The 16,773-nt window shown below is 35.9% G+C and overlaps 1 protein-coding gene across 5 annotated transcripts in view; it reads right to left on the bottom strand.

Annotated features, from left to right (window-relative positions):
• Nucleotides 1-959: 959 nt before the first annotated feature.
• PCGF5 (polycomb group ring finger 5) overlaps nucleotides 960-16,773 on the bottom strand; it is a 120,327-nt gene continuing 104,513 nt past the window's right edge. For 4 of the 5 annotated variants that reach the window (XM_056130419.1, XM_056130420.1, XM_056130417.1 and 1 more), the window contains exons 9-10: nucleotides 13,894-13,953; nucleotides 960-6,616 (exon numbers count right to left, since the gene is read on the bottom strand). In XM_056130419.1, the coding sequence (XP_055986394.1) occupies nucleotides 6,569-6,616; nucleotides 13,894-13,953 (108 nt within the window). In that variant the 3' untranslated portion in view covers nucleotides 960-6,568. The remainder of the gene's footprint in view (nucleotides 6,617-13,893; nucleotides 13,954-16,773) is intronic. The other variant, XM_056130422.1, reaches the window with a different exon arrangement.

Genomic DNA, 16,773 nt, shown 5'->3' with positions numbered 1-16,773 from the left:
AGGGGCTTTCCGTGCGGGACAAATTAAATGTGTAGGTGTTTTAATAACATTTCATGGGGGTCAACTAATTTAATATCACATTTAGCAATTCATTCACTACTAGGTACAGATCAGGTAATCTTTACCCATTCTTATGGTATCACTAACTTAAGACAAAACTTTAAACATCAAAGTAACAATAGGTCAGAGAAAGGAGTTTGCAGGTGTCTTGACTATCTATTTGGCCTAACTAGAATTTCTGGGGGCAGATATACAGGACTGAAAAAAAGTTGCTGTCTAACTGCTAAAAGAGGTAATCTTTCAACTTGGATCATAATTTGACAAAATGAAATGTCCTAAAGTGATTTACAACTCCAGTATTGAGAGATAGTCTGTCATTTTTCTTTTTTTGTTTTTTCTGTCTTCTGGGCCACACCTGGTGGTGCTCAGGGCTTACTCCTGGCTCTGTGCTTGAGATTACTCCTAGTGGAGCTTGGAGGACTATGTAGGAAGCCAAGGATCAAACCCAAGGCAAGTGCCCTATCTGCTGTACTATTGCTCTGACCCCCTCAAGAATCTTTAATCAAATACTGAACAAGTTTCAATGAAATTTCCTAAAACCATTTTAACTGATGTATCAGGATTTGTAATACTGTTATACTTTTCATGCAGACATCATCCCAGCACCACACCCATCACCAGAGTGCAGCTTCCCTCCACCAGTGCTGTCCAAGGCTCCTCCCAGCCACCCCCCATCCTATGTAAATTCATTTTTATAGACAAAATCTCTAGTTCTGATGACTCAGGCCAATTGTTTCCCCCTTATTATGTGTTTTTATATCCCACATATGAGAGTTTATTTACTTATTTATGCTGTGGAGGTGGTGATGCCTACACACATAGATGATTCAAGTTACACTGGGGGGAGACTTTATAGTGAAATCTGAAACTACCAATGTTAAGGATGACAGACAACAATAAATTTTGCAATCAAAAATTTAATAACAAAGATACTATTTTTAACATGGTCAAATATTCTTGGCTAAGTCCAGATTTTAAAAAAACAAAAGTATCTAGCCCAACAGTACGACCATACAGCTTTGTACAGAACATTCCATAGATTGACAGAAAATACATTTGAGCACAAAAATAAAAAATATTTAAAGAGAATCTCTAAGCAGCATCTTATTTCTGCAAAACAGACATATATCTTGTACTGATTAAATATCTACAAGTGCTTTTCCTTTACAAAAATACATATACTCTTAATAGACTAAGTCATTAACAATGACCTGGTAATTCTTTCACTTCAATTTGAATGATTTATAAGCTAAATCTTACAACCACAAAAAGGTTTTTATTTGTAGTAAGATGTTACCACTTTGACAAAAAAAGCTGAAAACATTTTATATTTCAAAGGAAAATGAGCAACATAACTGTACAATATATTTGATTATGGTTTTATTTAATGTGAGGGATAATCTATTAAAAGCTGATGTTTGCCACTGGGTTGCCAGATGCAGGAATGAAGCAGAACACTGGTGTCCACCCCCCCCCACCCCAAACTCTCGTTATGGACCACAGCTTCATAAGGACACTTAGGCCCCCATCCCATCCTAAAACACACAAGAAAGAAAACCTATCCCAAACAATATCAGGCTGATCTCATTGTATTTTATTATTTAGGATCCAGGTTCCAGTGAACTGATGTGAAGTATGGATAATGTGTTTACTATCTCTACACTGTCCAGAATATTTAATCTTTATTTGCACTAGATGATTCATCTTTCATGAAGCTCTGAAAGCTAGGCCTTGCATTTTTCTCTCTCACAGCTGATTCTAGATTTAAAAACAATTAATTTCTGAAAACTGTCTCCTCTCAATACTAGAAAAGGGTGTCGAGAGTATACAGACAATTTTAGTGAGCATTTAAAATAAATTAATTTGAAGTTTAATTCCTTAGTTTCCTAAAAAGAAAGTGCTCAATCTTTTCATTCTATTTAGAAATACAGCAAGGATATCAAGTAAACACACTATTTGTGTAAACTACATTAGACTAGAAAGAGAATCACTTTTAAGTGACTGAAAAATGACACTGCTTTCAGTAAGAGAATTATGCATATTTAATTTTTATGCATATAAACCCTGAAATGCATATTAAAGTACATTTTAATGAGCTTTCGGTCTGTTGTTTTTTCATCAAAAATCCTCTGAATTAAGTTTATCAAGTAAATCCAGAAACAGCTGGTTAATTTGTGCTTTGAAAGAATTTCTAAGTTTCTAGCATAGTAATATTTTATGTTTAACAGATATGCTATGCTTCTTATAGTAGAGATATTCATCCTGGTAATATTTTATATTTCTGTATTCCTAACCCAGAAAATTAAAGTCATGGCAAAATCATTTTTACAATGTTTACAAGTAGCCAACATCTTACTGGCATAAAGCAGTCGTGTTGGTAAATTTCTTATGATAAACCAGAATGTGTAATGGTGCATCAATTTTCATCCTAATCAAGAAAGTTTACTTGGGGGCCTCTCCCCAAAAGTTCACAGTGAGCTCTGCCTGTCGGGTGGTCCATAGCATGTGCTCCCAAGAAGAAATAGGTTAGGAGAAGGTTTAAAACTCTCTTGATAGGTGTTCTAAGAACATCTGCTAAATCTGGCTGTCTGACTAAATTTTAATAACAAAGTAACAGTTGAGAAATAAGACAGGTACTTTAAAAAAAACAACACAGGCTCTATGTAAATTTTGCTTTGAAATACAAGAAAAAAAGAAAGCGCTTTTTATGTAACTCCAACAGAATGTATGATTTTCTATACAAAGTAAGCACATTGCACTTTTACTAAATCTGTCTTAAATGAATTTCACAAACCACTAAGAACCAAGGAACTAAATAGGCATAATTTTAGTTTAATCTTTCTCTATGGAAGAAGTATTCTCAGTTAAGAATTTAAAATTCCCATTGTTTTCTTTTCCAGGTTTGTATTTACTCTACACCTTTACCCAGAGACTTTTCATGGTTTCTTTTGAGAAAATCCTACAATTGGTCAGATGTTAGTAAAAAAACTAATGAACATATTTAAGAGGAAGTATATTTTGGTCATTAAGAAAAATCTAAAGTGGATTGATCTCTCCATAAAAATCCAGTTAAAGCCTTTCTTTGGTGACACTTTAGCCGTTAATCTAGGTTATTGCCTAACTGTATCAAATCAAATTGCAATGAAAATGTTGCCAACCTCCAAACTGTTAAAACTGTCTCTCCAAGATGTTATTAACAGTTAAATATCTTTGGTGATACCTATTTTCTTATGAAAATCTTAAGAAGTTTTCTTATGAAAAATCTTAAACACCTATTTAGATGTACAACCATTCCTAAGAGATTGGTGCAGATAACTTAAAATTTATGCAGCATCCAAACTGGAAATGCACTATCTTAATGAGGCACTTTCTCAAATTTTTCAATAAAGCTAAGCAGTTCAGAATATCATGTGATTCACTTGTTCTTAAAGATCCAGTTAAATTTAGATTACATTTGAGTGTATAATATAGCTGAGCAAATGCATTACATTTATAAAATGTGGCCCAGTAGTATGTGATAGATTTTCAATGATTTAAAAAAAAATAACACACTATTCCATAAGTAGTGAATAGACATGACATAAAGTAAATGCACCCAGATTGATGACCCTGTATTACTCATTAATGGGCCTTTCTGTTTAGTTTTTGAAAGTATTTTGTTAATCTAAGGAAAAGATCACATTATGAAATCTCTGTTCACTTATGATGATTATATATTACTTCAACTTAAGTGCCTATAACCATAGACCTATTTACACCCAAAGTTCCTCGACCCTTTTGTATCTATGACAGCTAAGGCAGAGCATTATAAGATCTTTTAAGGGAAGTTCTTTCTGTTTATTGCTGAAGAAGCAAAAGATTAAAGAAAATTTTAACTGAATTTTATTCTGAATTTTCAAATTCAGATGATGATTTCTATAGGTTATTTATATAAAGAACATTTTATTAGAAACCTAAATTTATAAAGCTAGTCACAAAGGTCACCAGTTAATGTTTTTCTGTACCTGGTTTCTTGCAAACCTGACTGAGGGAAATATTAACTGGAAATTTAATGTATTAAGACACAAAAATAGTCCCATACTTACAAAATCATAGGTGAATATACCCAAAGAGGTCAGTCTAAGAAGTCTGTGGTTCTAACAGTAATACGTTATTACACAGGACTATAATAAAAACGTGTACCTTTTCCCAAATGACAACTGATACTCTTCTATATTTAAAGGGTTCGTGTTTTGGCACATATTCCATTGTATTTCAATAAAAATGTTAACATATTGACACTGAAGAAAATTTATCTATAACTATTCTCAATTCCCTAATTGCTTCTTATGCCATTTCTGTGAAAATAGTGAAATTACATCTACGAATGCAATTGATCAAATTTAACAAAATGCTGTATATAAAACTCCTTTAAGGCTCTTAAGTTTTGGCTGGGGACCCCAAAACATTTAGGTTTCATTTGTGGTATATATAAAAAACACTCTCAATTCATTTTAAATGAGAAAATTAAAATACACATGAAAATCAATAGGTGTGACAAATTTATAATGAATTAAAAAAATTCAAATTCTTAGGGATATCAGAAAATTGGACTTTTAAAAAACAGCAAAATAATTTCTGTGTGCCTAGAGAGTAAATTCAGTTTTGGATTGTAAATGGTCTGTTTCAACCATTTAAAGAATTAGAAACCTAATTGTCTTTTAAAATTCTGCGAGTCCTTCTAAGAACAAATATAGTCTAACTAAACAACATTAAGCACTGCCACAAAAATCAGAATGAGCAAACTTTATTATAAACTTTAGACTTGAAACATATATGGGGAAGATAATTATGAAGCTTCAATCTTTTATATTGTGAAGTGCATCAAGATTTAGCTGTATTTTGTGAGCCCCCCCTTTTATTTTTAGTTTTATGGTGTTTTATTCTTAAGAAACATCTGGACATTTAGAAGGCAACAATTTGTGATATATTTTATTGGAAAATATAGCACATTTACCATGTATGTAGTATAAAAACTATGTGCATAACACAGATTGTGCTCATGTCAGAGTTCTAAAATAAATCATTTTCCTAACTTTCAAGACAGTTAAAGTTTCAGATGGTATTTGAAGAAGTTAATAAAAATTAATTTCTAAAGACTGATGACAAAAGTAAATTTTAAAAGGTTTAAAAGGAAATTCTTCAGGTAACTCAGATAACTTAAGGTAAAGTGACTTTCTTTGACCTGTAGCCTATTCTCAAAAAGAATGGAAGACTTAACATAACTGCAAAATCAATGACATTATTTTAGTTCTGACTTTAATGAACTTGTGTTTAAAACAACAGTCTCACTTCCCTCGTTTACTATAGGATTTAAAATGGTTATCTTAAAACCATTACTTTTGGTTAGCATATTTATCTACTAAGTCTGCATTAATTTTATTTTATGTATATGGTTTGGACATGTGATAAGTAACAGTTTTAATCTACGATTGCTTTGAGCTTTTGAAATCCATAAAATAGTGCTATACGCCCTAAGAATCCTAATATTTAAAATCATCAAAACCCTCTGGCATGCCACAGTGACATATACCTAAGGCCAATGTAAAAAAAGAATATGCTCATTAAATAAGAGAAACACTAAATGATGCACACTATACAGTGACATTTCATGAAGCAGCACCTGCTTGTCATAAGGCATTATGAAAGATTAACCTTACATACACACTAATTTTGTTACATATGAACGTAATCAGCTGCCCACAATTTGAATGGTTGTGAATCTTACTTCAGTTCTCCAAGAAGTAACACATTTTCAATCCAGAGAGCTAACATGCCTTCCTTGTGGATCTGGTAGACTACACAGAGAGATGAATGGAAATGTCTACAATTATGTGTTCTAATGTTAAATAAAAAGTGGAATTCTTTCTAAAAGAACTTGAACACACAAAAGCACACTGTTTTGTACACATACACACACAATCTCTCTCTCTCACACACACACACGCACACACACATACACAGACACACTTACTGAGAATAGGATAGTGGCTCCAAAACCACTTTTCTAAATAAATTTTCCATATAAAATAATTTCAGATATAATAATTAGCTTCATGTACAGTACTCTATTTAAAAAAAGAATAAAATAGCATGTGAAAAATGCAACACCACAAAGATTGAGCCATATTACTAGTGTAATCAAACATTAGAACAACCTTAGAACAGGCAAGCAAAATATTCAGATGGCCGAATCATGGCCACACAGCTGACTGGTTTTAACTATGACTTGTATATTCTGAGACAATACAAATACCTTATGTAGATGGTTCAGTAGCAGAATGGCACTTGGTTTGCTCTTAATAGAAACAACATAAATGAAACTGACAAATTAAGAGACAGACAATGGCCTTATTTGCATGCTGAAAATCTGGTTGTGTCCCACTAGTCCACATACAGGTTCCCTGTGCAATCTGTTGAGTAAACAAATAGTGCAGGATTCATCTCAGTGGGCTCTAGGCCCCGGGGTCTAACCGAAATCAATTCTTGGTCGATACTGCAATACCATGGGGTATGACTATAAAACAAAAACATACGGTCAGTAAAAACTATACCAGAACAGTATCATTCACATACAAAATATTTTAAGAACACGTGCTTTAGACTCCTAGTAGTAGTGATAACGACAGCAATGATTATAATTCTCATGGATTTTCAACTTCGACTTTTCTAAAATCAGCCAAGTTTTACATAACATGCAACGAAGGTCTAATATAAAGGCATAGAGATGCTGCACTGATCACATATGTGAGTAGTCTAGTACTCACGTAACAAAGAGGGGTACAACCCCTGGTTAAAGGCATCCAATCACCAACCCCTGTGTGGCTAAAGAATGCAAGTCCACAGTCTAGATTTTGCCAGTCACTGTTTGTGAGAGACCAACGACACACAAGGAAACAAAGAATTCTCTACTCTGAATCTGGGAAACCAAGGTTAATCTGACACACTTTTTTATAATTTAAAATTTAAAGGATCTTTCAAAATGAACAACTGTTACTGAAACATTTAGGCTACTATCTCCTTTCAATGAATTGAGACTACTGAATATTAGGACCTGAATATTTCACAGTTAGATGGTTCATGTTATTCTTCATGCTGCTCCAGTCATGTAGAAAAGGCGTCATACAACAACATATAATACTTGAGAGAAAAGTTTCATGGAAAAGAGGCATAAGCTACACTATTTCTGTGTCTGTTTTTACCCTCTGTTTTATACAGTATATCATATAAACCCAAATATCACAAAATCAAAGGGCCTATAGAGCCAATGGTTTTGCTACTGTCTCTCTTCATTGTTGGTGAATGGAAACATTTAATACATAGAACTGTGTCTTTCCTGCAATGGAAAAAGTGAGATCTAAAAGTCTCAAAGCCCACAAATAATCTACTCTTGTCACAGCTGGATTACATCTTGAAAACTTTCTTGGAGTCTTTTACCTCTGCGCTCAGTGTGAGACTAGAAGAAAGAAATGGAAATTGCTACATCTTCGTCTTCCTAACAGTGAGGTTACTACCAACATTAAGAGAAAGTCTTGGTATTTGAGTTTCCATGGTCTAAATCTGTTTTGGTTTTCATTTTACTTGTTTCAGCTAAATCACAGCATCTGGGAGTGAGGCACAGAAATTTTCATTTTTCATAGCTCTCTAGGTTTCCTAAAGCATGGTCAGATAAGACAACTACCACGTAAACATCCTGCCTTAACTTTACTGATTTCTATTCTACCATTTTCAGACAACATCTCGCTCTCTACTAACAATAATCTTTCTAGCTCTGCATCTATTCTTGACACTGCTGAATTTGTACATTTTCTGGAAATAGGTGACTTTTTTAATAGAAATGTACAGTGTTTTAGAATACATTTTTGGTATACAAAAGCACTGTAGCACTGTAGTAGCACTGTCCTCTCATTGTTCATCAGTTGGCTCGAGTGGGTACCAGTAACGTCTCCATTGTGAGACTTGTTACTGTGTTTTGGCATGTCATAAACGTCACGGGTAGCTTGCCAGGCTCTGCGGTGTGGGTGGGATACTCTCGGTAGCTTGCTGGGCTCTCTGAGAGGAATGGAGGAATTGAACCCGGGTCAGCCGCATGCAAGGCAAATGCCCTACCCACTGTGCTATTGCTCCAGCCCCATACAAAAGCATCCATCACTAACTCTACTAGGTTGAAATTTGAGAAGGGAGAAAAATAGTTTACTAGTCACTGGTTGGAATTTTCTAGTTTTGGAAAATAGTTTTATTTTCCCCTGCAAACAAGCCTTGCATTTTTGCCCTATGTTAACAGGAAAATGAAACAATTTCATTAACATGTATTAAAATACTGGAAATTGTTAAGATAAACTTGAAGTTCCTATGTGTTGGTCCGCTTTGTGAAGTAAAATGGCATCACATTTACTATAATGAAATATGGCATTTCACTGTCTCTTTATGTTACATAACAGTATGAAGTAGCCTAAGTTTTGTAGAGTTGCTAAGTTTTCAATCTCACCAAGTATCATAATAAAGAATAGATACTTTCAAATAACATATTTCAAATGTGATAGCTTTAAAAATAATACGACTAAATCTGACATCCCATTTATCTTAAAAAAATAAATTCTTTATCATAAAGTTGCTTTCAGCAAATCGATGAACAACGGGAGGACAGTGGTACAGTGCTACAGTTAAAAAGTTGCTTTCACTGTTTGGAAATATAAAAAAGTCCCTGGGGTAAAAAAAAAGAAAAAATTATTTAAATTCTAACAAATTATCCCAAAACATTTTAAAGTACATTGTAGTTTCAATGTACATTCTGTAGTCTAAAGTGTACACTTTTTTCAAATCTGGAAATCATATTCACATGTTGTTTGGCAAATAACTTTGTCCATTAAAAGTGTCATGAATATTTCTACACAAGGTTATTCTATGTGATCATTTTATTAATTATATGTTTAGTTTGGGGGCCACACTTGACAGAACGCAGGGCTCATATCTGGCTCTGTGCTCAGCGATTGCTCCTGGTGGTGCTGGGGCCTGAAAGCATTACCACAATTCTATCTCTCTGGTCTGTGTAGCCATTTTCTAAAGCCTGCATAAAATGCCTTATAGATATGAATTACAATCAATAAATCTTTTTTGGCTGGACATCTTAGTTTATTCTATTGTTTTTCTTATTATAAATTAGTCTTGACCTAAACCTAATCTATGTACATCCTGCTCCTCATTCCTCACCTAAATCCCTCGGGTCAAAGAAGTAGAACTGCTGACTCAAGCAAAATACTTGTTTTAAAAGAAGGTTTTACAGCATTGCAACCCACAGTGCCCAAAAGGAAAATGAGACGGGGGAGGTGGGGAGAGGGGAGAGAGAGAGGGAGAGAGAGACAGAGAGACAGAAAGAGAGAGAGTCAGAGAGAGAGAGAGAGAAAGGGGGGGGGGAATCTATGTAACTGTGTATCTATCTCAGTGATTCAATAATAAAAAAAAGAAAAAGTTCAGATAAATAATCATACTGGGCTTCAAGAAAGCAGTCCCATTTTTACAGTTCAGACAAAAAACACAAATGTTCATTCTTCCACAGTCTTATCAATCTTTAGATCGTTTTCTACCCTTAATTTGGCATTATAGAAAACAGTATTTTACTTTTTCATTTCTTCACTTTTAAATAAGGTCATAATTCTATATTCTTATTAGCATATTTTATTGTTTTGTAAAATGTCTTTTGTTCATTTTATATGAAAAAGTGAACTTTGTCTTTAACATGAATTTATTATGTATTAATGGCTTTCTGCTGTATGTTAAAAGTATTTCCTTAGTTATAGTGTTTGTATTTTTCCCAATTTTCAACTCATTTTTCTTTTATATGTACAATAGGGTCATTTCCACTCTGAGATTCCCGAACTAAATATATTTCCTTCTTATTTTTAAATGGTTATATTTATCATTTACCACTTTAAGGATTGAGGAAGTACACGTACTTCGAGATTTGGATGGAATCACAAGCCTCACCCCCACCAGTAGTCTCAGTATAATGCACTGAAAAGCAAGCCCCACCAATCCATTTCTCACCTACAAGATGTCTGCCCGCAAGTTCATGGGCCACCGCTAGTCCTCAGTCTTCACTCAGCCTCACTGTCACTGTCACTGTCACTGTCCTCCCATTGTTCATCGATTTGCTCGAGCGGTCCAGTAACATCTCCATTGGAGACTTTGTTGTTACCTGTGTTTGGCATCTCGCCCGCACGGCAGAGCCTGGCAAGCTACCTGTGTTGTATTTATTCAATATGCCAAACTCAGCCTCACTGGCTCCTTGAAATCCTCAAACAACCACACATAACCTCAGGGTGTCTGCCTTCGGGTCTCCCTGGACTGGACTGTCTTATCCCAGATACTCATGTGATGATTTCTTCCACTACTTTTTGATAATAAAAATTACCTTAAATTAAGTGACTGTCCGGGCTGGAGCGATAGCACAGCGGTAGGGCGTTTGCCTTGCACGCAGCCAACATGGCCAACCCCAGTTCGATTCCTCCGCCCCTCTCGGAGAGCCCGGCGAGCTACCGAGAGTATCTCGCCCGCACGGCAGAGCCTGGCAAGCTCCCCGTGACGTATTCGATATGCCAAACACAGTAACAACAGAGGGCCTTTACCTTTTTTACCTTTAAGTGACTGTCCATTTTATCTAAAATATTTTTATTATTCTTTGAACACTCACATATAATTCTTATTCTTTTTTTTTTTAATCTGTTACCATTATCGGGGGCTGGAGAGATAGCACGGCAGGTAGGGCATTTGCCTTGCACGTGGCCGACCTGGGTTTGATTCCCAGCATCCCGTATGGTCCCCTGAGCATCGCCAGGAGTAATTCCTGAGTGCAGAGCCAGGAGTAACCCCTGTGCATTGCTGGGTGTGACCCAAAATGCAAAAAAAAAAAAAATCTGTTACCATTATGGGTATGAAGCTCTCAAAGGAAAAGAATATTTGGGGAGGTTTCTAAGCAGTGCTAGCGAGACCGAGGGTCATGCCTGGCTGTACTCGGTCAACTGGGCCAGATGGTTTAGTGCTAAGGGCCTCAGGCCTGGCAGTGCCAGGGTTACTAGAGCCGCACCTGGTTGTGCCAGGAAAAACATGCAGTGCTGGGGATCAAACTGAGCTCCTGCACATGCCAAGCATATACCCTGTCTCCTGTGCTATTTCCTCAGCCCTGGAAAAAAAAGTTGCTATATTTACTTCTGGGTTCCAGGGTTTAAGTGTGGGGCATGGCTTAGTGCTTAATGAATTATTTGTTAAATGAATCCTTTATTAATTTGAAATACTCTGTGAAAACTCATACACAATAGAGCCATTTTTCTGATTTGGAAGTCTACATTTAAGGTTGTACCATGCATATGTTTTCTTGGTGCGCCTCCCTAGTATGTTCAGGAGGTGCACAGGCCCTGCTTTTGAATCTCAGTCAACAGGGCCAGTGGCTCACCCCAAAGGCACAGTGTTTCTTGGGTCACGTGGTGTCCTACTCCAAATGACAGTGTTGGGAACTCAACTGGAATCAGATGAATGCATACTCCTACTAGGGCTCCAGTCCCTAGAATTATTTATTTTTTAAACCACACTTGGCTGTTTACTCCTGGCTCTGTGCTTAGGGACAACTCCTGGTGAGGCTCAGGGGACCACCTGGGATATTAGGGATCAGAATTGGATCATCCTGTGCAAGCAAAGTGTCCTCCCTGCTGTACTACCTCTCTTCAACCCTTTAGTATCAAAAATTTTGATTAGGCTTAAAATACATGTGGTGGTACAGAAGTGAGTCACAACTCCTTTAAAAATGTGACTGACCTCTAGAAGCACCTGGTTGTATTTCCTGGTGAACTTTAAAGCTACCTTAAATTTCATTAATTTAGAGGCCGGAGAGATAACACAAAGGGTTGAAGCACAATCTTGGCATGTGAAGGCCTAAATCCAGTCTCTGTCACCACACAGTTTCCTAAGCACTGCTGGGAGTCGCCCCAGGTCCCCTCAATTGTTTCTCTCTTTCAACAAACTTCATAATTTAATTATGGGGTGAAATTAATCTCTATAATACTTAATTGCTATTTAAATTTCTTGTGTGGGAGTAGTGTTTTGGTGAAATACCAGTATGACAATGACAAGATCTTTGATTTTAGGAAATACTTGGGAAAGAAGTTATTGGCCGACTGTTCTGATACTTTCAAATGACTATCAAAGAGTTTCACAAACAGACAACAGATCTATTTATAGAGAGAGTAAAAGAGTAAAAGAGGAAGACAGGGAAGGGGAAAGGGGCAAAAGAACGTAGTTCACTGGTAAATCTAAGTGAAAGTTACTGTCTGAGGAACGGAACTTCAGTTGGCCACGTGGAAGGCAAATGCCCCGCCTGCTCTACCATCTACCATGCACCCCCACTACCACACCATGTTTTTAGATCTTCCATGAGTTAATGATTTAGGGTCTTTTCCTTCTTGAATAAATTATGGCCCACTAATAATTTCCTAGAAAACTGTCCATTTCAGGAAGTGTTTAAAAACATAATAGCATAAAAATATGTATGTTTGTATGTTCATCTTTTCTTGTAGTAAAGTGATACTTTCCTTAAAATTTTCTAAGGGATTTTTGGCTAAAGGTACATCAAACTGAGACAAGTTTAAAGTCTTGAAGATAGAAAAAAAATTATGTGGATTTAAAAAAACTGGTCTTAATACAGTTGTCTTCCACTGCTTTAGAATAAAATGTAAAAATCTGTCTATATCTTAGGATATATGCATTATTGCCTACAGTAAAAGCAGAAAGTTATGTACGAATTAAAGCTAAAGAAGGGATATCATAATTCATCCTCAAAATCAGCTATGAAGCTAAATGCAACTGGAACACCTATACACATTTTTGATGTATACAAATCTAAACCTATCAGTTAAATGATTTCTCTATCCTTCACTCTGAACTGTTTAATGTGAAAATAAATTTTCCCACTAAACTATTTTCTCTTGATGTTAAATATACTTGTTAAATATGCTTACAACATTGCAAAACAAACCAAAAAAACCTCCAGAAATCAGTATTTTCTAAATTTATAGAAGGTATTTCAATTTTTACTAAACTTTTCTCAGATTCATGTTCAAGTTTTCTCAGTGTATTATGTTAGTTTGCTATAGTTTGTTACTAAAGGAGATGATTCGAGAGAAGTACTTAGGGCAGGGCCAAGTAAGCAAGCTAACAATTACCGTTAGCACTTGCTATTATGTTATTTCATTTTATCTTCTACTTGGGGGAGAAAGGTAGAAATATCTACTTAGAAAATGAAAGGAAGTACAGCTGAGATATTCAGTGGGGGCAGAGCTCCCCAAGGGCTGTTAATTATGAAAAGCTGGCAATTACTAAATTAGTAAGATGAAATTTTTTGTTGTTTTACTTTCGGGGTGCTCAGGGACTACTTCTAGAATGATCCTGAGGGTAGTTCCTAGATACAAGGGATAGGACCTGAGGCTCTCACATGCAAAGCATGCTCTACAGTTCTTTGAGCCACCTCTCAGGCTCCATAAAATTAAGTTTTATTTATTTTAAGGTTCAGAAAATAGGGCCTTAACAGTAATGATTTTTTTCATTTAGTAAAAGTCAATAGACAATTCATGGAGACTAAGGTAATGACAATTCTGGGGAAATGAATTGAGAAGATCAAATTTTATGGTTTAATTATATTCATTTTGCATAGGTATGCATCTTAGGAATTTGAATTTGGGATGGAAGCAGTCACCATTGTGGAGGGCCATCATTAGGGTCTTATGTACAGTCGTGAGTGCCTCTTACCTGATACAAAGGGCCATCCTGAGAGCAGACTTGCGAAGCTGAGCAGTTCAGACACCGAAACTGCGGAGGAGATGAACTCATCAGATAAGAGGCATCCACAACTGGACACATATTTAATACTAATTATTTAAAATATTTTAACGTCAAACATGAGTCAACATGGCTAATTTTCAGTAATACATTGTAAAATATGGTAGCTTTTTTTAAAAAAATAAACTATTTTAATAACTTAGTGAGTGGTCAGTTTAGCTTGAAATAATTTCAGATCTAAATATGATCATGTTAATATTCTGTAAACACTTGTCAAAATGGTGGCCTATACCTTCCCTCTCCTCTTTAATACTATTTCCAGCAAAAATCCTCACATCTGCTCCATTTGGTGGACATCGTTTCCTTAGCCACTGCTGCCATAATCTCTCCTGCATCTCTTCAACTACCCTGAATTTAATAATACTCAAGGGTCCCAGAGCTAAAAGTGAGGCATGAAACTTGACTCAATTAAATGGGGACCTTTTCTGCTTTATTCATTTGTTCTCACTAAAGAACCTCCAGAAAGTGCAACTGCATGCAGTAGCATCAGGGGTACTTTTTAAACCACTGGGTTTTCTTCCAGACCCTTTCACACTGGGAATTCCAAGTAGTAAAGCTCTGGGGATCACCTCAGTGTATATGAGCAGCACTGGGATTTGAACTCATGGCCTTGCACTTACTAGACAAGTGTTTTAAGCCATTGAGCCATTGTCTGAGTTACTGTTTCCTGCTTTAGATGGGTTCTTTATATTGCTCATATCAGATTCTCAGTTTTCAAATCTATTTTAATAGTACTGACTATGAGCTTCTTTAGTTTATATTGTAGTCATATTTGTGATCCCCTAAATGTCACACAGAAACCCCACATATAAATTTTTTTTAAGGTAAATCAAGGAGTAAATATACTTTAAATTGTTTTAGTAAGATTGTCATTCAAATTAAAATATAATTCCCAACTCTTGATTTTTCAGTATCATCTTAAACATGCAAAGACATTTTCATTGTAATGGGATTATAAAATAAATGTATTCTTAGTGTTATACATAAATTCAACACGGCATGCCTCTACAAAATGGAAAAAAGAAACATAAAATATGTAAGGTATGTAAACAAGAACAAACCTAACATTCCAGAATGGCTTTTCAAAGTATACCTTTTGAAAGAATAGTCAATATTAAAACAAACATATGGTAGCCTTTTAAATACAATCTTAGAAACTTTCTAGTATTTCATGCCCCAAAAAACTTTAGCAATTATCTCCCCAGATTTTATTCCCTGATTTTATTCTGTCCAGATTTTATTCTGTCCCTGATTTTATTCTGTCCAGTGCTCACTGGCATGCTTGCCCAGTATCGTATCCATGACAAAGTTCCCTTTCTCTGTTATGAGTCCCTAAGCTTTGGCCTAATCAGACTTAGCCTAACCATGCAATCCTAAAGGATTTAAGAAGACTAGAGAGTTATGAGGCTATTTCACCAAGTGATTAAAGTTTTCTACTTGTCCGATGGGGGTAGTCAAGATAGGCATTTCCATTTCCTAACATAAATTGATACAGCAAATAAAGAAAAGTAAGACAAACTGGATTGCTTAGTGCAATAACTTTTGGTACGAGTATAAGAGATGAGACCAAACAGCATCATCTGAGGGAGGGGCTCTACTTGAACAGACTCAAGTCAATCTACCCAAGAGAAGGTAAGCAGTAAGAATATGATTCCAAGATAAAAGCTGAGACTGAATAGAAAGGGATGTTGACAGTAAGCTTTTAAGGGATGAGAATGAATAAAAGAGATAATTATAATAAGAAAAGTTAACAAAAACAAGCTATTTAAAAAACAACTAAGCCCTTAATATCTATTATAACTAAATCCACAATATCTATTATATTAGACATTCTGATAAGTACTTTATTATATCATTAATTCTTACTAAATTTCCAAGATAAATATCTGTAACCAAATTTTAAGAATTAAAAAAAGTTCATCAAAACTAGGAAGCAGGTAAGAGATGGTCAAAACATAATAAAAGACAACACAGATACACAAGGTATTCCTAGACACTAAAATGAAAGAGATAAACATTGCCATGGGGATAAAACAGTAATTACTATGAAACAAAAGTTGGAAGAAAGACTGATAGTAAGCAGCGTTGGTGAGTATGTCAGAAAATGGGCACTCAGATGTTACTGGCATGATTATAAATTGCCAAAACTTTTCTGGAAGACATCATTAATGTAAAAAATTTCCCAGTAACACATATCAGATGTGGCCCTAAGGCCTTCCTGGCACTGCAGATCCTGAGCAGCACTCAGCCTCGGGTCATCGTCTGTTGGCTGAGACCTGCTGGTGGGGCCCTGGGACTCCTGAGCACCACTTGGGAGCACCTTCCATCCAATGCCATAAAAAAACAGTGAAACATGGAAAGGGGCTGAGAGTATCAGTTTGGGAAAGGAGTTTTCAGATACAGGAAGACAAAGTACCTACGGAGGAGATAATTTTGAAGCAAATTAAATGAGGGTAAAGCAGGCAAATTCGATATTTACTGGGGCAGAAAGAGTAAGCCTTGCCTGTCTGAAGAAATATAGAGATCAACAAGAGAAAGAGTCAACAGACTGCAAAGACAGCTGGGGATATTATGTGGGGGCCATTTCTATAGGTCCCGGAAAGCACTTTGGCCTTTTTCTTCAGTGGTAATGAGGTTTCCAAATGATGCTCGGGAGACCCAGGGTTCTCAACTAGCCGCACCAGCACATCAATTTAAGGGCCCAAGAATGTGGTGCTCTCCATGGTTTGGAGGCCGGTTTCACATGCTGGGGGAAAAGGCAGTTAGGACGGAGAGGGGACCACTAAGTGA

Source organism: Sorex fumeus, unplaced genomic scaffold (genome assembly GCF_029834395.1).
Source record: "Sorex fumeus unplaced genomic scaffold, SorFum_2.1 ptg000078l, whole genome shotgun sequence".
NCBI lineage: Eukaryota > Metazoa > Chordata > Mammalia > Eulipotyphla > Soricidae > Sorex > Sorex fumeus.
Note: the sequence above shows the minus strand (reverse complement) of the source record. Positions and strands in the feature narration are given on the sequence as shown.